We start from the raw sequence: 27,174 nt of genomic DNA on the forward strand, positions 1-27,174 counted from the left end.
GCACAAATTAAACACAGAGTTTTAGCAATATAATAAAGAAATTGATTCATTAATTTTAAAGAAACAAGGTAAATGTGGAACTAGAAAAGGGGAATGGCAATGCATGGCAACACCTGATAAATACTACTTTAGGTTAGAGACCTGAGAGATGTTGTTGATCTGCAACTTCAAGCAAACCATGCTACCTTTAAATCCTAGGTGGGATAATGGGAATAGTTCCAAAAGAGTAGTATATATCTTTTATATAAATATATTGAAATATACCTTTTAATCATTTTATCATCTAATAAAGGACACAACGGCCATTTTCTTGACAAGTTCCCCATAACTAAATAAGAATGAGTTTTTTGGACCATGCAAAGCAACAATTATATTATCCCCATAAGAAATACTATAAAACACAGGCTATTACTATTGGGCCAGTTTGATATGATTAGGAGAATAACTGTACAGTTAGAGGGTGAGTTTCAATGGCTCAAAAAATTCTTCTTCAGACTTAACTTTCTAAATGCATTGACATGTACCCTACCCACCTTGGGAAAATAGGGGCACAGCATATAAAATATAAGCAGCTTGTTATTTAGAATTCTATACATCCCATATATACAAAAAGCTCTCAGGAACATTTATTCAGAAATTCCTAGATCTCCCCATAAAATACTTCCATGCACACCATTACTAAATATCCTTAGAATATATTTTTCTTTCAAAAAAAGAACAGAAAATTACAAAAAGACTAATGTTTCTTTCAAACTAATATAAAAAAATAGTTTCAAACTTGAATAAATGTTGTTGCAACAAACTTGCCTTATATACCTGCACAGCTAGAATATTTATGGTATGGTCAATTTTAGCAATTTAAGACCCAGTTGTTTGGCTCATTTTTGGATGAATGAAAGTTTTCTCTCCGCTGATGGGAACTGAAGGTTTTCTCAATATCATGGACAGGAAACCTCTGGCTCCCAATTAGTTCCTGAACTCCAAGAGTCTTCTTGTAAATCTAGTAATTTGCTTCTGTTTAAAATGAAGTTGCTTTGTAATACTTTATATTCTTGTAACAATGGGAGAAGGAATTGCTCAGGGTTTAAATGACTTATGACTCAGTGAGGTCTAGGTTTGTGAGTCAGTTGCTTGTGATTTTGAGCTCCACCTAATCTCCCTCCTCCACTGTTTGTATTGGACTGTCTGTTTTAGCTATAGGTTCTCTTTACTATACAGTATCTGTGCTCCTTAAATTAGAGGCACGGCAACTTGTTTTAGGCAACACCTAAGGAACAAATACTATGTATCAATCCAGATTTCATTGAATTGCAATGATACATTACTGATATAACTTTACTGAGTGTGTCCTTATTTAAATTGCTTTTCTATGTAACATAACACATTGTGTCCCCCTTAGCCATTGTTGCAAGAGGAAGATGCTGGTCAGAGTGTGTACTTAGCTATTACAGCCTTGCTCCATCATTTCTGTTCCATCACAAAAGAATGTCACAAGGTTCCTGAAGTACAGACTGTTATGGGAATCTTACAAGAACAACTGGGAGACAACTGTACAGCACAGGAAGATGAGCAGATACACAAGGCAAGCTATTAAACTAGCCCTGATATGCATAATAATGACAGATATTACTATATTGCCTCTTATTGGCACTCCCCCACTGATTAATCTAGCTAGAGGCATAACAAATGAATTATAATATATTATGTTATGTTATATATACATATAACAGTATTGTTTTAATATTATTTACAGATGCAACTTATTTTAAAAGCAATTGGAAATGCTGGACTGGCTGCAGAATCATTGATTCCAGTTCTAACATCTTGTGCCTTCCTGAGAAGTAACCCAGACTCCATAAGACTGGCTGCAGTTGAAGCCTTTAGAAGGATTCCATGTTCAGCTAATGTAAGTTTCTTGTAAGTCACTGACACGTATTCTTCTTTGGTCCAAGTCTATCTTCACATTGCTGAACTTCCTATAGTATCTACAACTGATATCATTCAACCTCTAACACTCATTTCCATATCCATCAGGCTTTAGATTTATTGTTTTTCAGTTCCCATTCAAAACAGATTTTGTGTTTTATCCCATTTGTCACAAAGCCAAACCCACTCTGCCCTTCCCTATTTCATTTATTCCCCATTTGCTGTGGAATGTCCACATGCAAGCACTAGTTTCCTAAAACTATTTTTATAATTTCTAATATTATGTGAATATATTTATTTTGTGCTTTTTATTATTATAGGGTCAGAGTTACAGCTAGCTATATGGTCTTTAATTTAAAAAAATATATAGTATAGAAGCTATTAGCAACATGTGGAATGTTTTTCTATTGTCACTGACTCATCAGAAAATTGGGTTAACTGTGTACTTGTACAGATCAAAGCATTCATTTAAATCACTGAAAAACACTTCATGCAGATGATTTCCAATATTCTGAACCAGCAGGAAATCACCAGATGCCTTTGTGGGCACATATATCCTGTGACCTTGTAGAATGCTTTCAGGCTAGAGAGACTGCAGTCCAGAACTCATCACAGTTGGAAGCATTTTGAGGATGTTCCAAGGGAAACCAAAACAAAGGCTTTAGTAGAATAAATAACATGCTTACAGAGTTGGTTAAGTGAGCTTTCCTATTATGAGAGACATGTTCTTTTTAAAAACTATATTTAGACATTTTACAAATTAGAATACTTTGCAGCACTGATAGTGGAATATTTTGAGGGAATTTAGTCAAAATAAAGATGCTAAAGTGACTGCACTTAACCTGACATGTCCTTTCTCACCAATCAGTTAGATTTCCTTTATTAGCTAACTGTGCCTGAAGTTCCTGTCCTACAGAGCTAATAAGGAATGCTAATTTTGTACTTGGAACAAAGGGAATAAACTATCATCCCTCTGTCTCTATCCCAGCATAATATTTAACTCAGTGAGACACTTTTTTCCATCTTAGTTGGGAATATTTCACTAACCTAAACTTCATATCAGCAATCTACTGTTAACTGAACAAAGCATCATTGTAATTTTTTACTATATGTTGTGTCTTTTCATATGAATTTAAGCACATTGACCAAATTATTGGGTGACTGTGTTCTCTCCATTTGCCAGCGCACTATACTCGCAGAGCTGTACCAAAGTGTGCATGAGAATGAAGAAATAAGAATAGCCTCATACTACACAGCTATGAAATGCCCCACTCAGGAGTTTCTCCATATAGTTCGACAGATGCTGAAACATGAAAAATCAATGCAAGGTGAATAAACATACAAACAAGGTGACATAATACAAACATAAAGAATGTAATCTTGTATTTATATGAGATAATCACATATTAATCTCATAGAAATTCAAGGTCAATATTTTTCTTGTGCTAAGAATGCTTAGAAGCATCCAGAAGTTGCTAGAAATGTTGAAGCTTTTATTTGCCTTTAGGTGTTCTTTGCCATGGCATTGCTTTGTGTCTGTCCAATAACAGCCATGCACACTTTGATAAATTTTACTAAAGAGGACCAAAAATATTGGTAAATATCGGTGTATTATCATAAAAGTAAACTTTTACTTTCTTTTTGTATAACTACCTTGTGGTTATAGGGCACTTTTAGGGACCATTTTATTTTGATCTGTCAACTTTCATATACAGAACTTCCAGTGCAATATCTGAGGTGCATCCTTCCTAAGATGTGCCCATAAAGCTAGGAACACACAAAAAACTTACACTATAAACTTGCCAAGTCCTCTTATACATATTAAGGGGAAATTCCCATGGCAATCCAGTGCAATAGCATTCCATACATTGATATACCATTGCAAACATACCTTTATTTTCTGATAGCCAGGCTACCCACATATAGCTGGTGTTTGGAATCGAACACCAGGTAGAATTTACCTTAATGATGTATTGTGTCAGCATGTGAAGCATGGCTACTCTAGTCCTAGTGAAGTGCATCTCCCTTTTCTTTGGAACTGGCCCAGTTGCCTGTACTGCCATCAGTTCTTCCTAGGCCAAAAAAAGAAGTGACTAGCTATTGCATTTCCTTATATAGACTCCTGAATAGAATCCCCCTACAGGCCAACATTAAAGGAAAACTATACCCCTAAAATGAATACTTAACCAACATATTATTTTCATTATATGTTTATATTATGTTAAATGACCTATTTAAGTATCTTACCAAAGTGGAATATATATCAGTAAAAATTGCCCCTTTACATCCTTTCCCTTGATCCTCCATTTAGTGATGGGCTGTGTGCTCCCTCAGAGATCACATGACCAGAAATAATGCAGCTCTAAATGTAACAGGAAGTAGTGTGGGAGCAAAAGGCAGAACTCGCTGATAGGCCTAGTATGTATGTGTGCCTTGGCTTGTTTCTGTGCACTGTGAATCCTATGATTCCAGGAGGCGGCCCATAATTCTTAAAATGGCAATTTTCGATTTAGGAGTATCCAATAGCACATACTACAAAAAAGTATATTTTACCTCCTTAAAAGGGGAATGCATTGTGCCCATTTTCCACCCCCAGAAGTTATACATAACCATTCATTTCTGAGTGTTGAGGCTATACCCCTTTACTTTCATATCCAATAAACTATCTGTATATGTGTATTCCACTATAGCACTTTAGGAAGAGAATTTACCTATTATTTACCCTACAATGATGCATAAGGATTGCCACATTGGTTCTAATAAGATTACATTTCCAGATGGATGGATATACCTGTATTCATTTACTAGACCCTTCACATGGTTTGCTTGAGAAAGCAAAGTCTCTTTAAGGTTACTAGAAGCATACATTTCTCTTTTTACTCTCATTTAGATCCATTTAAATCACCCACATTAGTACTTGATATTTAATGAACAATGTTTATTGACTTTAATCATAAGGGCATTTAAAAAATTGAAAAATATTTCCACTATAAATATTTTAATGTCCTTTTGCTCATAATTTAAGATACCACTTGTGATAAGCCATGGTGACATGTAGTTTAGCAGCAGCTAGGACAATATTTCATTCTCTGGAATAAATTATGAGGAGAAATACATTAAGGTTTCTGGCAGTGAATATAGTCTAAAAATATTCTTCTTGCAGATTTACTTGACACTGATAATAAAGAACTACAGAATTATCACCTGCTCCGTGCCAGCACTTGAAAAGCAGTAAAAATAAAAATATGGTGGTAATCTAGGTGCATTTGAATTGGCTGGCAATGGGTTGTCCATTGCATAGTGATAGTCAATCTATAAGCAGAGTTAATGTTTTATTAATTTCTTTGGTCCGAGGTCTTTTTTATACAGTGTACAAAATCTAGTGAGAGATTTTCAGAATCTTAAAAGATAGCGGGGCTGTACAACTGAGCAGGCAAAGCTCACCTAAAGAGTAGTTGAGGGGTAGGTAACCCAAGACAACCTATCCATGTTGCTATTATTGCTATAACTAGTATTCTCTAAAAAGGAGACAAAAACATGGACCCCCCCCACAAGTGATAAGCCCATATGTAATAAATGGCACAACGTTTGCCCCATAACAGTAACCCATAGCAACCAATGATTTGTTTGCTTTTAAACGGGTGACAAGTAAATTCTACCTGCTGATTAGTTGCTATGGGTTACTGCTCCTGGGCAAACCCAATGCCTTTCATTACATAACCCATTAAGTGTGTATTGGTTTCTGTAGATACAGGATCAATGTGACCAAGGTTACTATATAGGTGTAAAAATTGTCTATAAACTATCACCTATTATTACTGCGAATATTAATTAACGGCACTCCCATGTTTACTAAAGTGTGACGAAACAGATTTGTCTTGCAGCAAGTCGTGATATTTACGTAAGTGTAGCAGTTTGTTTCTGCCTTATTTCTGGGGAGTTGCAAGTTTTTTGGTGCATTCAGATTAATTGCATTATCAGCTATAATCTTGTGGATTTTTTTTTCACCAATGGCCACATTAATGAATAGTTTATATAAATAGTATTTATTAGCAATTTATAAATGTATTACTAAAAATACTTATGGCCAATAAAGTAATTTCAGGAATCAATTATTTTCACATTATATTAATTATTCTTAATTAATTCAATAATAATACATTTATAACTATCATTATTCCCCAGGGCAATCACTAATTTTCACTGCTCATGTTTAAAAACTGACTTTATATCACTCCCACTATACAGCCTCTGGCTTTGTTCCATATAATGCCACTCTCATGGTGGTGATAAAAATTGGTGACAATTTTGTCTACATTTGGGGACAATTTTGGCAATAATCTTAGTAAACTTTGCGAAACAATTTACATAGTATGAGTGCCATAATAGGCACCAGAAAATTCGCAATGACAAATGTGCTCGCACTTTAGGAAACCCGTTCTTGCATTTTTTCTGGCACAAGTCATTATGGATGTCTATCGCACATTAGTAAACGGATGCCATAATCCTGAAGGTTTCTTGATCTTAATGTCACAGTGCCAAATGTGCCCAATACGCAGAGGCAATTTGTTACCAATGTGCCAATGTATTTGATATTGCAGAATTAAGCCTTAGGGGCACATCTACTAATCCAAGAACGGACCGAATGCGTCCGAATGCGGTTTTTTCGTAATGATCGGTATTTTGCAATATTTACGTAAATTGTTGCGACTTTTTCGTAGCCGTTACAACTTTTTCGTAAATTGTCGCGACTTTTTCATAGCCATTACGATTTGAGCGAATTGTCGCGACTTTTTCGTAGCCGTCGCGCCGAGTACGAAAGTTTCGGATTCATTCAAGCTTCAGTATCGTCACTTTCTTGGGCCAGGTTGGAGCTGCAGAGTGCCATTGAGTCCTATGGGAGGCTTCCAAAATCATGCAAAGTCTGAAAGGTTTGCCCGCCGTTTACGAGCGCTCAATACGAAAAAGTTGCGACAATTTGCGCAAGTCATAACGATTACGAAAAAGTCGTAACAGCGACGAAAAAATCGCAAAAAATACGGAAAAGTCGCAAATTGTTCGTTTTCCAATCCGAATTTTTCCCATTCGGATTCATGGATTAGTAAATGTGCCCCTTAGAGTCAGTGAGCATGATTGCTAAAGATGTATGTATTCACCTACACTAGAGTAAGATGCTTGCACAAGGATATTGAGTAATTCATACACAACGGTTAAATAGAATGCTCATGCATTTTGCATAATTCTAGGCAGGGCAGTACCTGTCCAGTCCAAATCCTTATATTATGGCAACATTGAAAAATGCAAAGTACTTACCTCAGAGCATTTTGCGTGTGTGACATTTAAACAACAAATGCTATTATACATATAATAGAATAATTATATACAGGTGCAAAACTAAAATGACCCCAGTTTTTCTGCACTAATAACCTGCATGGGGTGTTAATAACATGTTTTGCATAATAAAATTGTTTGGGCCATGGCTAGTAATGAGTGAATCTGCCCCATTTGACTTCGCCCAAATATTTGTGAAGCTCCTGAAAAATTTGCAAAGTAGTACAAAATTTGTGAAATGCATTTGTCGCAGCTATGGCGCAACTTTTTTTTACTCACTTTTTTTTACTGCATGCAACTTTCGTCTCACTCCAGATACATTAAAGTCAATGAATGTTTTTCCTCTGTAAATTTTTTGGTCACTGCGAATTTTCGCCATAGCTTTGCAAAAAATTTGCAAGAAAAATATGGTGGTAATCTATGTGTAAATTTGAATTGGCTGGCAATAGGTTGTCTATATCATAGTCAATCTATAAGCAGAGTTAATGTTTTATTCATTTCTTTCATCAAGGTCTGTTATATACAGTGTACAAGATCTGGTAGGAGATGCTAACAATCTCTCAATTGTCCATTATTTTTTGCACTTGGTGCCTTGTGTTCTGGTCTTCTAGCATTCCCAGATCTCTACACTCCATTTTGGATCATTTGCACAAATAAATTACCCCCTCTATCATTCAAAGCAGTCCCTGCCCCAGTGGAGCATACAGTCTAAGATCCATATTAAAATGACACACATTAAGCTCAGTCTTATTAGTAGCCAATTAACCTGCCTGTAAGTTTTTGAAGTGTGGTAGGGAATCATAAAGAACCAAGGCAAGCATGAGGAAAACATACAACTCCTTGCAGAAGAGTGCTGCAAGTTAATTTCATTTTGCATTATTAATATATTTGAAACTTTGGGGCAGATTTATCAAAATGTATGTTTAGAGCTTAATTAAAAAAACTCACCCACGTTCTATTTATTCCTATGGGATTTTTCGAAGCATATTTAGCAAATGGTGAGTTTTAACTTGCACTCATTGATAAATACACTTCTAAAAATCCCCTAGGAATGAATAGAATGTGGGTGAGTTTTTTTGTATTAAGCTCTAAACTCACTTTTTTATAAGTCTGCCTCTTTATGTCATATAAAAAAACTTATTCCCTGTACCATAGCAAAAACAAGATACACATTTCTCATTAAATAGGTTCTAGAAGATTTAAAAAGGCCTTTAAAAGTGGCATAATCTCTGCTCTGATTAAAGGAATCTGACAGAAAATTCCTGCAATGCATTTGTAAGCAACACAGCTCGCCCAGCTCTAGAGTGAAAAAGTTCAGTCCTGGAACACTATTGGTTTTATGAAGTACAATTAACTTTTTTCCCTTAACTTGGACAATTTAATGCAATTTTCACGGCATGAAACTGCTGCCAAATTCAAAGACTTTATTCAGTGTTCATGCTGATGGATCTCTGTACACAGCAGGATGTCATTCTCCAATGATTCCCCCTGTGCCCCAGGTCATACTAAGTCTGCCAGCAAATCATTCCGGGTGGTCTGACAGCCATGCTCTATTGTTGGCCTGTCAAGCGTTGTGGGCTCTATCCTATTGCACTAGCAGCGTTCCCTGCCCAACTACTCATCAGAAACACACTGGCAAGGAATATCTACTACTAAGGATCAATGCACACAGTGGGGCAGTAGTCAGAGTGTTAATGAATAAATGCAGGCTTAAATGCACAGGGGATTTTATTCTGGCATCATTAAGACTAACTTATAAAATACATATTAAAGGGAAAACTTAGAGAGGTCTCTGTTCAACATCAGCCCCATAAATAGGGCTTGTGTAGTGTTGAAATAGTATTCTGCATATTCTTTTCATTAAAAAATGTAAAGCACTAAAAGATTGTTGATTTTTTTAACCCATTACTACTTCCACCTCTTACAATTCAGAAGAAAGTTTAGTTTAAACTGAAAGTGCCCATTGAAACTATTATGATACCTCCAACCACCTGCTGTCGTTGTCACAGGTTTATAGAGACAGAGATTATAAGGACAGCAAAATCTTTCTAGAGCATGCTATGTATTTCTAAATATTCACAACAACTTTTTGCATTATTACAGCTCTCCAGTGGACCCTTTTTGATTTCTATAATCTTTCTAGAGAATCTAATCACTAAAGGAATCACTTTCATGGCCATATTATAATATAACATAATTCAGATCCCCATCAGATGCTTTTTTACTTCTGATTACTAAGCAGTTGATGGTAGTGATGAGAGAATCTGTTCCTGAATCACTTTGCTGAAAAATTTGCCACCCGTTTCGCAAAACAATTCACCAATGGCGAAATGCGGAAATTCGCCACAAATCTATGCCTGGTGAAACATTTTGCTCATCACTAGTTGATGGTTCTTTTACATCTATTGAACTTGGTGTAATAAATAATTCTCTTACCTTTTAACAAAAATTGGCTTAAGTATGACGGCAAAATTTACCAAGTGGTTTTCTTTGACTTCTATATTGTGCCGCAAAATCTGTTACTGATTTATGGATTAGGAGGCAATGTTGGTAAGAATATCACTTTCTAATGAACTAAACTTGTGTATATTTGACTGAGTATACTGTAAGATTGTCATTTTTAAAAGAATATTCAAGAAATTGGCATTCCAATTGAATCAGAAGCCGTAGGGGAATTCTTAAAATGGCCGGCCACTAAAAACCAAGAGGGACATTAGACAGTTTCATTAGGGAATCAATTTCTTTAGACAAATGGCATTTGCAATCTGGAGCTGAAATAATTTTTAGATTTATGTTTATATTTGACACCCACTTAAAAAAGCACTTCCAACTGTGCCATAAAAAGTTAAATTATTACAACTTAATTGAGTTTGATTGAGGAGTAAATGCGAGAGTGGAGAGAAATCTTTAGCACTAATGTCAACCTGGCTTTGTCATTTCAGTGGGATCTTTTGTATGGAGTCACTTGTCACAACTGTTGGAATCTGATGATCCGCTGAAACAGGACATTGCGGACTCCCTCCCTGATGATATCTTAAGCAAGGACTTTGAGGGAGAATTCTGGAAATACTCCAGCTATTCAGATGCTACGGTTCTTTCAGGTATTATATGCTCTACTATTATAACATTCAAAACATTTCTGATAAATATAGTATTTATATGCTTACATGCTTTGAATCTTATCTAATTAACTCCAATCTAACTTCAGTCTAGAAATGTTTAAATTCTGGCACAAGCATACTCTGGCCCTGAGCTTGCAAAACAGGAAAAGAAACATGTATTAAGACCGAACTTCTATTAAATGACCAGGAAATCCTAATTCACTGAGTATTTGCCAATAGTTTAAGCACCCCCCCCAGTGCTACATAAATATGGCCCAGCACATAGGCAGCCATTTTGTGCAACGATCCACTTGTCTGGTATATGCCTCAAAGGATTTCAGTGTAAAATAATAGAAAAGAAGGAAACAATTAAGATGTGAAGTTGAGGCGTGAGTATGTATAACCACCAAGTTACACAGCAAAAAGGGTCTAACAACAAATGAAACAAACTTTAAGGAATATAATAGTGTGATTAAAATTCCTGACTTACTACATTCTGCAGCTTTCATTCTAGATTTGAGATCCTACCCCTAGATTTTAGATCTGCATTTATTCCTTCAGTACTCAAACTCTCCTGTTCCAACCCCAACCCAGCTCTATTAACTCAGGCTTCTAATTATTGAACTAAAAAAGGGAATAATGTGTGATTCTCTGAAATTCACTTCACAGTTCTTTATACTTGTATTTTCTTTACTTCACTATAAAATATTCAGCCATTATTATGTTGGGTTGAAAACACCAACATACTGTTCTTCAACTTTGGCTTATTCTTCCTCTTCTTCTTCTTCTTCTTAGCGCCCCCCATTTTCTAAACGCTACTCCTCCTACAGTTTTAGGGGTACAACACAGAGCAGAGCAGGTTGCTTGTGCTTTTCTAAGTGATCCCACCCCCCATCTCTTTGTGGCACCGCTCCGAACCCCCCAATTTTTCCATTGACTTTGACAGGGAAGATTTTCAAACTGCTGCCACACTTACTTTGAAGCTACACCCCCCAAACTTGAATAACATAATAATGGGGCCACTTCGAATGAAACAGCGACTTTGTTGGATGACCCCAAAGTGGGAGGGGTCAACAACAGCCAATCAAATTTCATCCATTGACTCTAATGGGGAAATTGAGACTGCTGCCAATCTTACAGCTTTGAGGCTACACTCCCCAAACTTGAATCACATAGTCATGGGCTCAGCCTGAATGAAAATATGATGATTATTGGATGCCCAAAAGTGGGCGGAGCTGTGAACAGCCAATTAAATTTTACCTATTGACTTGGCGGAAATCCAACCTGCTGCCATTCTTACAGTAATAACACCGGGGTCCCCAGACTTGCAGAGTTAGGCACCAGGTAACTGCGATTCAAGGTTAGAAAAAATAGGCGGAGCCGCCAACAGCCAATCAGATTTTACCTATTGAATTTTATTGGTTTGATGCCAGGGTTCCTAAACCTTGCACAGTCAGTCACTGGGTGACTACGTGCTCAAGCTTAGAAAAAGTGGGCGGGGCCGCCAAAAGCCAATTGTATTTCTTTCATTGTTTTCAGTGGGGAAATTTTAACTGCTGCCATTCTAACATATTTAATGTCAGGGTCCCCAAACTTCGCACAGTTTGTCACTGGGTGACTATGTTTCAAGTTTAGAAAAATGGGCAGGGCCAACAACAGCCAGTCAGATTTCACCTATAGACTTCTTATGTTTAAATTTAAACTGCTGCCATTCTTTAAATATTAACACTAAAATCCCAAAACTTTGCAGAACTAGTCACCAGGTCTCTGCGGTTCAGTGGTAGAAAAAGTGGGTGGAGCCACCAACAGCCAATCAGATTTTAACTATTGATTTTCAATGGGGAAATTCAACTTGTTGCGATTCTCACAGTCGTCACTAAGTCTCACAGGGTCACTAAGGGACTGCATTTTTAGGTTTTAAAAAGTGGGTGGAGCCGCCAACAGCCAATCAGACTTGACCTATTGAATTTTTTTGGTTTAAATTTAAAATGCTGCCTTTCTCACACTATTTATGTCAGGGTTCCCAAATGTTACACAATCAGTCACTGGCTGACTACATATTTAGGGTTAGACAAGTGGGCGGAGCCACCAACAGCCAATCCATTTCCACCCATTAAATTTAATTGGTTTATATTTAAACTGATGCCATTATTTCAGTATTAATTACAGAGTTGTTAAACTTTCCAAAGTTAGTCACTGGGTATTTGCCGTTCAAAGTTAAAAAAATGTTGGTGGAGCCACCAACAGCCAATCACATTTCACCCCAAACTTTGCAAAGTTGGTCACTGGGGGACTGCAGTTCAAAAATAGGAAAAGTGGGTTGGGCAATTAACAGCCAATCAGATTTCATCCATTGAATTTTATTGCTTTAAATGTAAAATGCTGCCATTCCCACACTATTTATGCCAGGGTGCCCACTGTTTGTCACTGGGTGACTTTGACTCATGGTAAGAAAAAGTGGGCACACCCACCAACCACCAATCACAATTTACCTATTGACTTTAATGGTTTAAACTTAAAATGCTGCCATTCTCTAACGATTAATCCTAGGGTCCCTAAACTTTGCAGAGTTAGTCACTGAGTAACTGCAGTTCCAGGTTAGAAAAAGTGGGTGGAGCCACCAACCGCCAATCAGATGTCACTCATTGACTTTCAGTGGGGAAATTTAAATTGCTGCCATTCAGACACTATTAAAACCAGGGTCCCCAAACTTTGCACAGTGGTTTTTACTATATAACTGTGGTCAAAGGTTAGAAAAAGTGGGCAGAGCCAACAACAGATCAGGTTTCACATTTTTCAACCCAACATGAAGTTTGTTCTCAAACTTCCCTTTCTAGTTTAAAATTCAGTTTGAAGTTAGTTCCCTGTTCAGTCTCAGGATTGGTTTATTCAGAATTGTGTTAAAAGGTTTGGCCCAATAACAGGAAGCATTCACCCACTCACCACTGCTGTATAATGAACACAAAAGCTCAAAAGTTAAAAAAAAATAAAAATAGGTAAATTAACCATTTTCATTTATTAGCTCTTATTACCACTTCTATTATATTTACTTCACTTTGCCATTGTCATCAGGGTTTTAATACAAAAGACAGTTATCTAAAAAAACTGGCTTTTTGCACTTTTAAAACTTTTAAACTAGCAAATACTAGTTAGTGAGGCCTCTATTCATTTGCCTGCATTCCTATTTCTGCCATTTTCCATTTGGCTCTTTGGTTTTTCTTTCATTTAATACCGTCACATATTTAATGGACCATATAACATAATTTCTCTTACATTTAATTTCTCTCTTACATTAAATTCTATTGATACCAATATTCTATTAATACCAGTTATTAATCAGATAATAGGGTTGATTCACTAAAGTGCGTTAATTTTTATTGCACGCTTTTTTGCGGTAAAAAAGACGTGACAATTAGCGCGTGATTCACTACAGTATTATCGCATGCATTAATTTGCGCGCAACCGCATGCTTTAATTAGCGCGCAGAAAAGAATACTAACGCATGATTCACAAACACTTAGGCGCGATAAATATCGTATTAGACTATGCGAAAATTAACACCTACTTGAGGCAGGCGGCAATTATAGAAAAGTACAGTTAATGAGCTTTTGGCAATAAAATATGGACTTTGCAGTGTGATTTATTCAAGTATGTGTTGGCCCCAGAGTGATGCAGCCTCCAGTTTGCCGCATATAAATAGTAGCATATAAATAGTAGCCACATATAAATAGTGCATATAAATAGTAGCATATAAATAGTAGCCACATATAAATAGTGCATATAAATAGTAGCCACATATAAATAGTGCATATAAATAGTAGCATATAAATAGTAGCCACATATAAATAGTAGCATATAAATAGCAGCCACATATAAATAGTGCATATAAATAGTAGCATATAAATAGTAGCATATAAATAGTAGCCACATATAAATAGTGCATATAAATAGTAGCCACATATAAATAGTAGCCACATATAAATAGTAGCATATAAATAGTAGCTGCATATTAATATTTATATGCTACTATTTATATGCTACTATTTATATGCCCTATTTATATGTGGCTACTATTTATATGCTACTAAACAGGCACATTAACTGGTTCCCAGTACATGAACAAGTCAAGATGGAATTATTGAAGAATATGAAAAGGGGAGGCTGCTGAGAGGGTAGTTTAAATGTTCTGTCCAGAACTGAATTTAATGCATTATGCTAATAAACTAATAAAGAAAAGTTGTAGACTCTGTAGAATCAGCATTCCCCAGGCAGACTGACATACTCCTCTGTTCTGTGCCTGCTCCTGGAGGTCCCTCTGCTGTTCCAGTGCAGTTCCATTCTGCTCTTCCTGCTGCTCAGCTGTTCTAGTTCTGCTCCTTCTCCTTTACAAGGAACCAGTGGGCTTGTTCTTGCTGGTAGCTGGTCCAGTTTTGCTCTTTCTCCTGCAAAGCCACTGTCCTTTCTCTTCTGCAGTCCTGCTACCCGATCCAGAGAGATACTCTCCCCTTTTATACCCCCTTAGCATTAAAACTGTGTCTGCCAAACATATTAAAGAAAAAACAAATTAGCAATTATTTATCAAAAGCTTATACACAGTCACTGACAGCAGCACGCACAGACAGATTGCTTTACCCCAGTTTAAAAGACAAGCCCTTTAATGTTAGGTTTATGAGCACATCCCATACCTCCTGTAACACAAGCACACAAATGAATAGCTTTTGTCTCACAGTTATTGCTATTGCATGATTTCATGCCTAGAATCTGCAGGAGCCAATGTGGAGGCCTCAATGATATTCACACCATCGTCCTTCATTCCACGTTCTGCAATGGCCAATCTTACAATACACGCAATGGGAAGAGCAATGAATATACTAGAGGTGAGATTATTCAGTATTTATATCTTATATTTTAATTTTATTTTATTCTGTAAAATCAATCTAATAATCAGGGTAGGTTATCTAATTTTTTAAAAAAAAATTAAACAATGTTTGAAAAGCTTTTTACAGTCCATTTTTATATCCTCATAATGTAACTCTAGAAGTAGTAATTCCTTTTCCCCCAGCCAAAGAAAATTGCAACCAGGTGGACAAGCAGATTATGTTTCTTACAGACAGTGTCAACATAGGCCTAACAACCTGAGAGAAGGGCCCACCAGAGAACCTAACACCAGTGGCCCACCATTCAAGAAAAAATGACCTTATTTTTTCTTTCTACCATGAGGTTTTGCTATAAATTGTATCTTAGTACCACTAGATATATTCCCCCTGTAATTTCAATTGAAACATTTATGCAGCTTTCTCTGTTGTCAGGCCCTGCTGAGATCAAGCATTGTCAGAAGGTTGGTGGCCCTATTAGGGAAAATAATGAACCTGTAAATACTGATTAGCACTCTGCTATTATAATTAAGTATTTTATACTTCAATTATGAATTTGGTATATTAAGGTACATTTACTCCTGCATTTGCCACCATATTGCTTGCCTTGGGTCAGATGAGCCTATTATTATCAATACTAAAATCACCATCTACTTGTCAGAATATTTTTTGTTTATAACTGCTAAAGGATATATACCAACTCCCGCTAATACATATCAGTGCAAAAACATTGTATGGGTTGTATTCTAAGATCATGGTGCTGTGTTTTTGTAATGTTATTGCTGTATAATTAATGCAATTTTAAGATTTGTATATATATATGAATAACAGTGCTAACAGTGTATATATATTTATTTGTCTTGCACTAGTTTGGTATACGATTAGAAAATGCTGAAGATCTTCTCAAAAGGATGTTTGGTCATCCCTCTTTTACTTCAAATAAAGCCTTTGTTAGAAAAGATGAAGAAAACACCAACTCAGGAACCCCTATAGAGACAATGGCAAAAGCCAATGACAAGAAGCCGACATCTAAGAGATATACACACGGGGAGCCTCCAGCAAAAAAACCTGATCAACAAAAGATGAAAAATTTTAAACACAGCTGCCCAAGTGGAAAGTATAACAAAATAAATGAGATACAGCAGAAGGTAATAGGTCATTCCATACTCATCCAACACAAATTGTCTTTAATGCAATGTGTTATTTAAATGATGAATGAAAACCAACTATTATAAAGGTAATTAATACACCAATTTTGCTTAGGGCATCAATACATTAATGGGCAGATTTATTATGCCGCGTAAAAAAAAAAACAGCGTAAACGGCGATCTTCTCCATTTATTTTACACAGCTTTTTACACCATTTTTCTCCCTAATTTCATTTTACACAGCTTAATAAATAAGCCCCTTATTGTGCCTGAGAACAACGTGTGATTTTATTAGGGATGCCACAAAATCAGGATTTTGGCAAATACAGGTATAGGACCCATTATCCAGAATGCTCAGGTCCAAGTGTATTTCGGATGAGCTCTCTCTGTAATTTGGATCTCCATACCTTACGTCTACTAAAAAATCAGTTAGTTAAACCCAATAGGATTGTTTTGCATCCAATAAGGATTAATTATATCTTAGCTGGGATCAAGTACAAGGTACTGTTTTATTATTACAGAGAAAAAGGAAATCATTTTTAAAAATGTGAATTATTTGATTAAAATGGAGTCTATGGGAGATGGGCTTTCGGTAATTTGGAGCTTTCTGTATAACGGGTTTCCGGATAACGAAACCCATACCTGTACCATTATTTTTGCAGAATTCTTAGTTCTTAATTGAACTGAATCTGGACCCTTTAAGTTATTTTGGCTGGATTTTCTTTAGGTTTGAATATGGGATCCAGGGTTTAGATTCAGTTCAGTATTAGGCCAAAAACTTGTGTTTATGATTTAACTGAATCCAAAAATTATGGATTTGGTATTTCCCTAATTTTAAGTAAACCAGAGTCAAATATTTTCCTTGGATTCTGACATTTACTACCTTTATGTATGTGTTTACTCCAGTTTAAATTTAGCAGCCTTGCCATGTTGTGACTACTTCTCAGTTAAGAGAAATTATGGAATTATGATAGATACTACTGTTTCTTCTTGAAATATAGCATTATTGACTTGTCCTAGATCTGGGATCTGAGAGATGTCCTAGATCTGGGATAGCCAAACTGTTGCTGAATATACATTTTTATTATATTAGTAGATGCAATTTAGGGAAAGGTTGAAAACCGAAGATTGCACTAGATGATTGTTTTCAGACTATTTTTAATGAAAACTCAGTCCCAAGCGGAATCTTTGCTAAACCCAAATTATATCACACTATAGTCCAGATTCATTTAGATGAGAAAGACATATTCAATTTAAGGTTGCCAGATAGAACCAGATGTAATTGCCAATGGGCCAGATTCAATTCATAGACTGTTTTTATGTTATAAACCGTGAACAGTGTTTTTCTCATTAAATTGCATCTGGAACTGAATAAGTAGATAATTAGATCTGGCCCATAGACCAACTTCTTCATATTTATATATATTTTATATATTTACTTAATCTGCTCCAGCTAGCTGATTCCAGTATGAGTCAGCAATTTGGCCTACTTTTTCCCGATTAGTGGAGTTTTAAATGTTTATATTCTGGCTAAATGGGACTGATGTTCTGTTTACAATTTAAGGTCTTACCGTAACTTTTACATTTGCGACTGAGGGATTTAACTATTTAAAAAGCCGCTGATCAATTATGTCTTGACCCTAGAATTATACCAGGTGGCATTCTAGTGACTTAGAGATGGGTTTACATTTTTCTTCTGCAATTTATAGTTCACCAAAGGAATGAAAAGTATCACAAATGAACTAAAATGTGGTCTGAGCATGAAAATCTTTGGAAATGAGCTCAACTTCCTGGATTGTGAAGGAGTGAAACAAACAATTAAACAGTATTCTTTGAGCATGGCTGAATTGGCAGTGAGACTTCTTAAGGTACGTTGTCAGTGTCTTCCTTTTTTTGCTACCATATCATGCTTGAAAGAGATTCTTGATGACAGGCAACCACTAAGCATCAGGAAGGGATTAAAGGAAAGTATTTTATTTATTTAGTTTCTTCCTGGTAAGTTTCAGGCTGTGGATATAATTACAGGATTTTATTGTGACTTAGATAAGCATTTGGCTTCTGATAAGAAAAAGTGCTTTTAAGTTTCAGCTAGGCAGTACTCTGCAATGCTGGGTTGTTTCGGTAGAACGATGCACTAGATGCCACTGAACAGTTGTTGATAGATCTAATTTGGGTGGGGGTGCTACTGAACGGTTGTCGATAGATCTAATTTGGGTGGCAGTGATTTAGACACTAAAATAGATGCCATTTATAGGAGATATGGAGGCTCACTATTGATGTAAGAATGCCACCTATACCAAATGACACTTTTGTTCATTTATAGGCAAGGTTACCCCACTTTATTACCTAAGCTAAGCTCTTGAGGGTACTAATTTTTGATTAGATGCCATCCCTATTAAGTACCCTGGTGAGCTGACACAAACAGTATATAGTTTTGACCATTCCTGTTTGGTTATAATAATTTTCTGTTGCCTGTATTTTTTGGCTGCGTTCCAGCCCAACTGATATCTATAGTTCCATTTCCATTTTGTTATGTTGGTTAAGCATTTGTAATAAAAGCTATGTTTTAATGGGGAATTTTGGTAAAGATTCAATACACTGGTGAAACTTTATGGCTCGGATTTTTTCTTCTCTTTTTGCTTGTGTATTTATAATTCCCTTTTGACCCTGCACACCCTCTTTTGTTTCTCTAATGGAAGGTGCTCCCCATACTCAATAATTTTCATGTCTTTAATGGCAGTACTGCCTGCGGGCCTGAAGACTTTTGGGCTTGTCCCTTTTGTTGAGCGATTTCTCCAGATTCTCTGAATCTTTCAATGATATTATGTACTGTAGATGATGAAATCCCCAGTGTTTTTTGAAGTGTGTTGCTGGCATAAAGCTCAAAATATTATATTATTATATATATTATATATATTTTTCAGTAAACAATAACATTGTTTAGTTTCAACATTTGATACATTGTCTTTGTACTTTGCAATTAAATATAATTAAATGATTTGCAAATCATTGCATTTTATTTTTATTTATATTTTACACAGTGTCCCCCTTTTCTTTGAAAATGGGGTTATATGGCATTGACATACACTGAGGCAATTGTCTTTCAGCTAATATTGTGTGTTTTAGGGTCAGGAGGTTCAGTACAGCAAAAGAATGGGATTGGCAACAGAAGAAATCACCTTCCCAACTCTTTCTGGATTCCCTGTTCAGCTTTCTCTTAATGCCACACTATCCACAAGTGTTAAGATTAGAGGAAATATGGATATCAAGCAGCAAGCTAATTTCTACATTAATGGATATATCAAACCAAGGTAGGGGACAGTGGGCATAAATATCCAATTAGCTATTAATCAAATAATCACTTTAATGTAAAGGGAAAATATTATTTGATTCTAATTTTTGTTGTATGAATCCTGTATTTTTCTGTTTCATTATTGTTCATTAGAGTTCTATTCCTTTATATGGTATTGTTTGATGTTGCACTAAGATGGATGTTGCTGGATTCTCCATGAACTTACTAGAGGCTTTATAACCTAATAAAGCTCCCCCATGTTGTGGAGTTCAGTAGGGCAGTTCCCCTGTGCATATCTCTTGAATGTTTAATGTAAAAAGTAACGATAATACATAATTGTTAACATGCATATTCTCTTTACTCTGATAAATAGAATGTTGTTCAGAATTGAAGTTCTGTGGTTAACTTTTTTAAGATATATGCTAAATGTGCAACTGTGTCAACTCTAGAATATTTCTTTTGATAGTGCCCTAATCCAACTATCCAGCCAAATGGGCATTGTGGGAACAGTAGGCAAAATGGGCCTAAGATGGGTAACTGGCTTAAAAGCAATGAGCAGTGTGGATGGTGGAATCCAGATGAAGAAAGGTCAAGAGCTGAAAATTTTTCTAAACACACCTGATGAATCTATGGAAATACTTGATTTCAGGTACATTAGTTTGATTTAGTTTATATGACAATTAACTTGCACTGTGTTGTATGCCTAAAGAATACAGTCTGAGCATGGTACAAAGCAGCAGCTATGAAACAGGTACGTAGCCTGAATATTGCTTTCTATTTAATTAAAAGGTTTCATTAATGACAAAATTTCAGGTATTTCCTATGCATCAATAGGACTTTAATCTATTGTACTTAAAAGCAATCTAGACTTAAACTCAATACCACATCTCTAACACTGAAATTGCAGTAGAAAATAATAATGGATTTAAAAGAACATCAAATTCACAAAAGCCATATCATAAATACAGTAGACATTCAATAGTTATTCCAGAACTCCACTTTAGGAACCTAGAGCAAATTTTTCCTTTTCTTTTATTAACTATTTTTCTCATTAATGTCTTTTTTCTAACAGCTCCACATTGTACCAGGTAACACCTGATGGTCTGAAGACAATAAGCAATCCCATCTATCAGAAAGAAAGAAAAGCCTGCATGAATGAGGAGGGTGAGCTGTTGTACCCATTATAGATATCATTTAATTAAAAAGTAATTAAGAAGTTTTAAAAAAAAAACTTCTTAATTTGTCAGAAAAAACAGTAGTATTCCTGTAAGATGGAGTGGTTACTGTTTTTGGGATGATAGTGGAGAAACTGGCTATAGGGAACGTTTGTGTAACAGGTTTTTGGACATGGGGGTAACTACGATCTCAAATATCCCAAATGTATTACCTCATACTCGGTCAAATAGGTCTTAACTCCTGGTAGGGCACGTGCTACATGCTACTCTTCTCTCAAGTGGGCCCTCGCTTTACTGTTAAGGAAGTGTTAACCACACTGAATCCCACTACAAAACATATCTTGGGTGTCAGTGGTAAGGCTAATCTCCCTGCCATGGTGAAACAATCCCCAGCGCAGTTGTGTGTTACTCCAGAAATCTCTCTATTCCTGAGCGTAATCACTTACCAACAGCATTGACATTGCCGGGCATTAAACTTTACTAGTCTTTTCTCTTGAGCCTCTGGCTGCTCTACTAACTACCATGATCATGCCTCTCGCTCCTAGACTGAGCTATTGCAAATTTTTCCTGACACTTAATGTACTGGAACCTATCTCTGTTCCAGGCCCTTCAGCACACCACACCTTCTCCAACAAGTGAGGACCAAAAGATAAAAGAGCACCCGCTTTTAAAGTCAGGGAACCCTGACACCGCCTGGTCAAATACTGAATTGTGAGTAGGCCCAAATCAAACTGGCCTCCTGGGGACTAAAAAAATTTAAAAGTTGGCAAAACATATACCCCCCCGACGTCTGCTTTATATAGAACCAGATTTTTATTTTGTCTATTTTCCAAAATTTGTATTAAATATAACATTAATCTTATTAAGTAGAATCTTAATTCAACAACCCTAAGAATTGTAATATGTATATTTGAATAGAATATCCAGATGAATGATTGGTTAATATGTATAACGTACAGCAGATGAATTCAAGGTGCTGTTTTTAAATGGGAAAATACATGGCAATGTGGTCTTGGGCTTACAAACACCTTTATTGTGAAGGTAACAACTTGGGATGGTTCACTTGATAAATGGAAACCTGAAACGTGTTGTATCCTTCACAATAAAGGTGTTTGAAACCTAAGACTGCATAGTATAAAACACTACTTATATTCTCTGATTTAGAATAACGGTCATTACGGTATGCCAGGTAGTCATCTAGCATAGGAAATAATGGCCCATCTTTCTGTGCTGTGTTTTTGAATGCTCAGTTGGTGAGCAGTAAAAGTTGGGACATTTAAAGAAAGTGTTACCTGAAAAAACCTTGCACTGCCATAGGCAGGCTGTATGTAACATATAATGAGCATTAACTAATGTATATTTAATACAGCCTGCCTGTATCTAAAATTTTAAATCATTATAGTTTATAGGTAGTAATGAGCAAATCTGTCCAAAATCTGTCTGAAACAACAGCAAAATTCGCGAAACGGTGGAAAAATTAGCGAAACGTGTTTGTCGCGCAATGTTTTTATCACCCACGTCTTTTTTTGTCGCCTGCACCCATTTTGACGTAACTGCGCCCATTTTGACACGACCGCGCCTATTTTTCTTCGACCGTAGCAAATTTTCTTGGAAGTTTCCCGAAACAATTCGCCAATGCCGATTCAATGCCGTTCACTGCTAATCTTTGATTGGTGAAAAAATTCACTCATCACTACTTATAGAGCTTAGTGTTCCAGTACAGCTAATACTTATGTACTTTAATATCAAATTTATATTTATGCTGTAATTTGGTTCTTCACAGTGTCTAAATTATTTGGTTGGCAGCCATGTTTGGATGTGTCTTATCCTGAAGATGAAAGTCTGTTACCATTCCCGCTTTCTGGGCCAGTAAAAGTATCCCTCGTACTCAGGAAACAAGACAAGGGACTGCGGCAGTATCTTCTTGAGGCCTCATACAACCAAATTCCACAGGTAGTACTATTGAATAGTAGTGATAATACAAATGGGAATGGTTTCATGCAGATCTGACATTTTAAAATACACTTTTCATTTATCTGCAATGGATCTTTGTCAATGCATATAACTGTTTTTTTATTTTCTTATACAGAAAGATGACTGGATTCCAAATGAAGCAACATTGCACTTTTTTATGGGTACCCCAAAATCAGAGATTAGACGAGATGTTGGCATTGACCTACATTATAATATACAACATAGAAAATTTAGGATAACACTTCTCCATCCAAGAAAGAAGATTCAGTTAAATGGTATGTTAAAGGTCTTTAACGATTTGAGAAGGTTTAGAAGGCTTATTGTTCATATGGCATTTCCTCTGGTGGTGTTTTCCAGCTGGTGGAGTGAAGTTCCAAACTTGCTATGCTGCTTATCATTAGTTTTATTGGAAAGTGCATGCTTTCTCAGGCATGTGCAGGTTCAAGCTCTGAGAGAGAGTACGATATCACCCCCTCCCTTCCCCCCCCCCAATCAGCAGAACAATAGAAAGGTAACACGATAACAACTCCCAGGCACCTGCATTGCTAAAAATAATCACATGCCCCACCTAGTGGTTACTTAGTTATATTGAGTAGAGGAAACAATAGCTTATCTGAAAGCATTTCCTTTGTGAAGTGCTGGCTTTTACTGAAAGCTCAGGATCGGGTACAATGACCTGACATGGTTGCCTCACTGTTATTACAACTGAAAAAAATTTTTTTGATTCCAGAATAAAATTTTAAATGATAGCATGAATAATTTAATGTACAAAGTGTAATTTAGTAATAAAATCTACACCATAAAAAACATGACAAAATCTCTTTAAAAACATGAATACAAACCCAACTGCTAAAAATGCATGGCCCTAATGCATTACACTCAACACAGTACTGAGACATAGCAGCACATTTTTTTGTGATCAAAGGAATACTGTCATGGGAAAACATGTTTTATTTTTCATAAAGCATCAGTTAATAGAGCTTCTTCAGCAGAATCCTCAATTGAAATCCCTTTTTCAAAAACACAAACAGATTTTTTATATTTAATTTTGAAATGTCACATGGGGCTAGCCATATATTTCATTTTTCAGGGTGCCACAGCCATGTGACCTGTGCTCTGATAAACTACAGTCACACTTTACTGCTGAGCTGCAAGTCGGAGTGATATCACCCCCTCCCAACAGCCAATCAGCAGAACAATGGGAAGGGAGCAAGATAGCAGCTCCTTGTATATATCAGAATAGCACTCAATAGTAAGATATCAGAATAGCACTCAATAGTAAGAAATCCAAGTCCAGCTTGGGACTCCTCCAGTTACATGGGAATAGGAGAAACAATAGGTTACCTGAAAGTAGTTCTAATGGCTCCTTCTGAAAGCTCAGACTCAGGCACAATGCACTGAGATGGCTGCCTACACACCAATATTACAACTAAAAAAATACATTTGTTGGTTTAAGAATAACATTTTATATGGTAGGATGAATTATTTCCTATGTAAACAGTGTAATTTAGAAATAAAATGTATACTATAAAAATCATGACAGTATCCCTTTTAAGTACAGTAGATAGTTAAACCAATAATATATAACAACATATTGTGCTTTCTAAATAATATGTAAACCTTCTCTTGCACAATATTCCTTCAACTAATGCTGCATAAAGACCAACTACCATTTGATTAGCCTGATTCAGTCAAAATGCAGACAAAGAAATTTGATTTCTTCACATCTGTATCAATTATGCTTGATGCCCAACAGGGAAAATTGAATCTTCTCGGAATTCTAGGAATGGACATTTGGAATTAATCTTAGATGACAAGGAGATTTATTATATTAAGGTATGTACAAGCTTTGTGGATAAACAAAAAAAACATATGTTATCTTATTTCAATATACAGTGAGATTGGCTTATTTTTTATTAAAATAAATATTGCCTTTTCATGTTCAAACAAGAAATACACAGAAATATATTTAAATATTGCTTAGAACAACTTAGTATCAGGGGCGTATTTACAGTTTGTGCTGCCCTAGTTACTCTTGATTGCTGTTGCCACCCCCCCCCCCCAGCCCCTCAGGTTTGACATTGTTTTTTGCTTTGAACCAATAGTAATGTCACCAGAATTCATTAGAGTAAAATCGGGGTATTAGGGGAGGTGATATTGCAGTGCGCCCACTTTGGAAGAAACGCCTCCAATAAACTACTCCCCATATTACATAAACACCTTCTGTAAATAAAAAGCAGTGGCAATTTTTTGTACAGTACCACTGGAACTCATAGCAGGATGGCACCGTGGCACTTCCATGTATAATACCCCCAGCACTCATAGCAGGATGGCACCGTGGCATTTCCATGTATAATACCCCCAGAACTCATAGCAGGATGGCACCGTGGCACTTCCATGTATAATACCCCCAGAACTCATAGCAGGATGTCACAGTGGCACTTCCATGTATAATACCCCCAGAACTCATAGCAGGATGGCACCATGGCACTTCCATGTATAATACCCCCAGAACTCATAGCAGGATGTCACAGTGGCACTTCCATGTATAATACCCCCAGAACTCATAGCAGGATGGCACCATGGCACTTCCATGTATAATACCCCCAGAACTCGTAGCAGGATGTCACAGTGGCACTTCCATGTATAATACCCCCAGAACTCATAGCAGGATGGCACAGTGGCACTTCCATGTATAATACCCCCAGAACTCATAGCAGGATGGCACCATGGCACTTCCATGTATAATACCCCCAGAACTCATAGCAGGATGGCACAGTGGCACTTCCATGTATAATACCCCCAGAACTCATAGCAGGATGGCACAGTGGCACTTCCATGTATAATACCCCCAGAACTCATAGCAGGATGGCACAGTGGCACTTCCATGTATAATACCCCCAGAACTCATAGCAGGATGGCACCATGGCACTTCCATGTATAATACCCCCAGAACTCATAGCAGGATGGCACAGTGGCACTTCCATGTATAATACCCCCAGAACTCATAGCAGGATGGCACCATGGCACTTCCATGTATAATACCCCCAGAACTCGTAGCAGGATGTCACAGTGGCACTTCCATGTATAATACCTCCAGAACTCATAGCAGGATGGCACAGTGGCACTTCCATGTATAATACCCCCAGAACTCATAGCAGGATGGCACAGTGGCACTTCCATGTATAATTCCCCCAGAACTCATAGCAGAATAATGCAGGATAAATAAATGTTTAAGTTGCCTGATGGTTAGTAGTGCTGGCTGCTCAATGCCTCCCTTATTCCCTGCTTCCCTCCTCTGCTTGGTAAAATTTGCCCATTAGTTTTAACTTTCATTTTAAAAAGTCCCTTTCCAGCCCTTTGTACTGACGGAGGAGTGGTGGAGCAGCTATTTTTCTAACAAGCAGAATTTAACTGGAACAGCAGATGTGATGTGGTGCTCACACTACAATCCACTAATCATGTCTGCTGTTCCATTTGAAGGCTGCTTGTTAGAAAAATAGCTGCTCTACCACCACTCTTTAACCCCCCCCCCCCCCCACCAAGTCTGTCACTAGTTTTACCTCGAAAGCCAGCTGGGTAGTCCACCCTCAAAAAAAAGAAAAAGATAAAAGATACTACGTCCACTGCCGCCCTTGGCACTGACCCACAAGTGCCTAATGGAAGATATGGCCCTGCTTAGTATAGTCACATCCCCTAGTTCTTAAAGGGAAATATCTATATTTGTATACATGTGTAGTCCAATGTACTGGAATTTGCCACAGAGAACATTGTAGTTACATATTCATAATTGTAACATTAAGTGGGACCAGTATTTTCTCATGGCGTACAATTATATGAATACTGTTGACATGAAACCGTGCCCCAGTGACCAAATTCTCAAAAAACAAACATATACAACATTCCATTATTTTACACAACAATAATTTTATTACACATTTTGACAGGTCAGTTTAGATATTTCATAGTTATTTTTTTTTTAAAAAATTCAGCTTTGTTTCAAGAGAAGACAGTGGGAATGCAGTTAATGTGATTGTGTACACATGTCTTGCAGGGGCTGACAGACCTCCAAACAGCAGGTGGAGAACAGAGGTACACAGCTCTGGCAGAAGTAAAACTGACCAAGTTTGGGAGTCCCATCATTCTTTCTGGGAATCTCACCAAGCAGTTTGGGAAGAAGATGGCTTTCTCATTTGCCCTAAACAACTTACTGAAGGACACAGCGTTTTTTTCAGGTTATACAACATGCCATCATTTCCTACTTTAGCAAACAATGGGTCAGACTCAGTTTCACATGAAAACTGCTGGGCAAGATTCAATTCAGTCCAGTTTTTTCCCCATAGACTCCAACAG

At 36.7% G+C, this 27,174-nt stretch overlaps 1 protein-coding gene across 3 annotated transcripts in view; it reads left to right on the forward strand.

The window, feature by feature from the left end:
- LOC100496911 overlaps positions 1–27,174 on the forward strand; it is a 138,294-nt gene that overhangs the window by 30,053 nt on the left and 81,067 nt on the right. For all 3 annotated transcript variants that reach the window (XR_004220452.1, XM_031893160.1, XM_002941059.5), the window contains exons 11-24: positions 1,400–1,582; positions 1,754–1,906; positions 3,110–3,254; positions 10,200–10,358; positions 15,117–15,235; positions 16,102–16,380; positions 18,090–18,248; positions 19,507–19,691; positions 20,139–20,321; positions 20,745–20,836; positions 22,631–22,800; positions 22,937–23,096; positions 24,578–24,657; positions 26,876–27,056. Coding sequence is in view for 2 of the 3 variants with exons in the window: in XM_031893160.1 (XP_031749020.1) it covers positions 1,400–1,582; positions 1,754–1,906; positions 3,110–3,254; positions 10,200–10,358; positions 15,117–15,235; positions 16,102–16,380; positions 18,090–18,248; positions 19,507–19,691; positions 20,139–20,321; positions 20,745–20,836; positions 22,631–22,800; positions 22,937–23,096; positions 24,578–24,657; positions 26,876–27,056 (2,248 nt within the window). In the remaining variant the exon portion in view is untranslated. The remainder of the gene's footprint in view (positions 1–1,399; positions 1,583–1,753; positions 1,907–3,109; positions 3,255–10,199; positions 10,359–15,116; positions 15,236–16,101; positions 16,381–18,089; positions 18,249–19,506; positions 19,692–20,138; positions 20,322–20,744; positions 20,837–22,630; positions 22,801–22,936; positions 23,097–24,577; positions 24,658–26,875; positions 27,057–27,174) is intronic.

Source organism: Xenopus tropicalis, chromosome 9, assembly GCF_000004195.4.
Source record: "Xenopus tropicalis strain Nigerian chromosome 9, UCB_Xtro_10.0, whole genome shotgun sequence".
NCBI classification, from domain to species: domain Eukaryota; kingdom Metazoa; phylum Chordata; class Amphibia; order Anura; family Pipidae; genus Xenopus; species Xenopus tropicalis.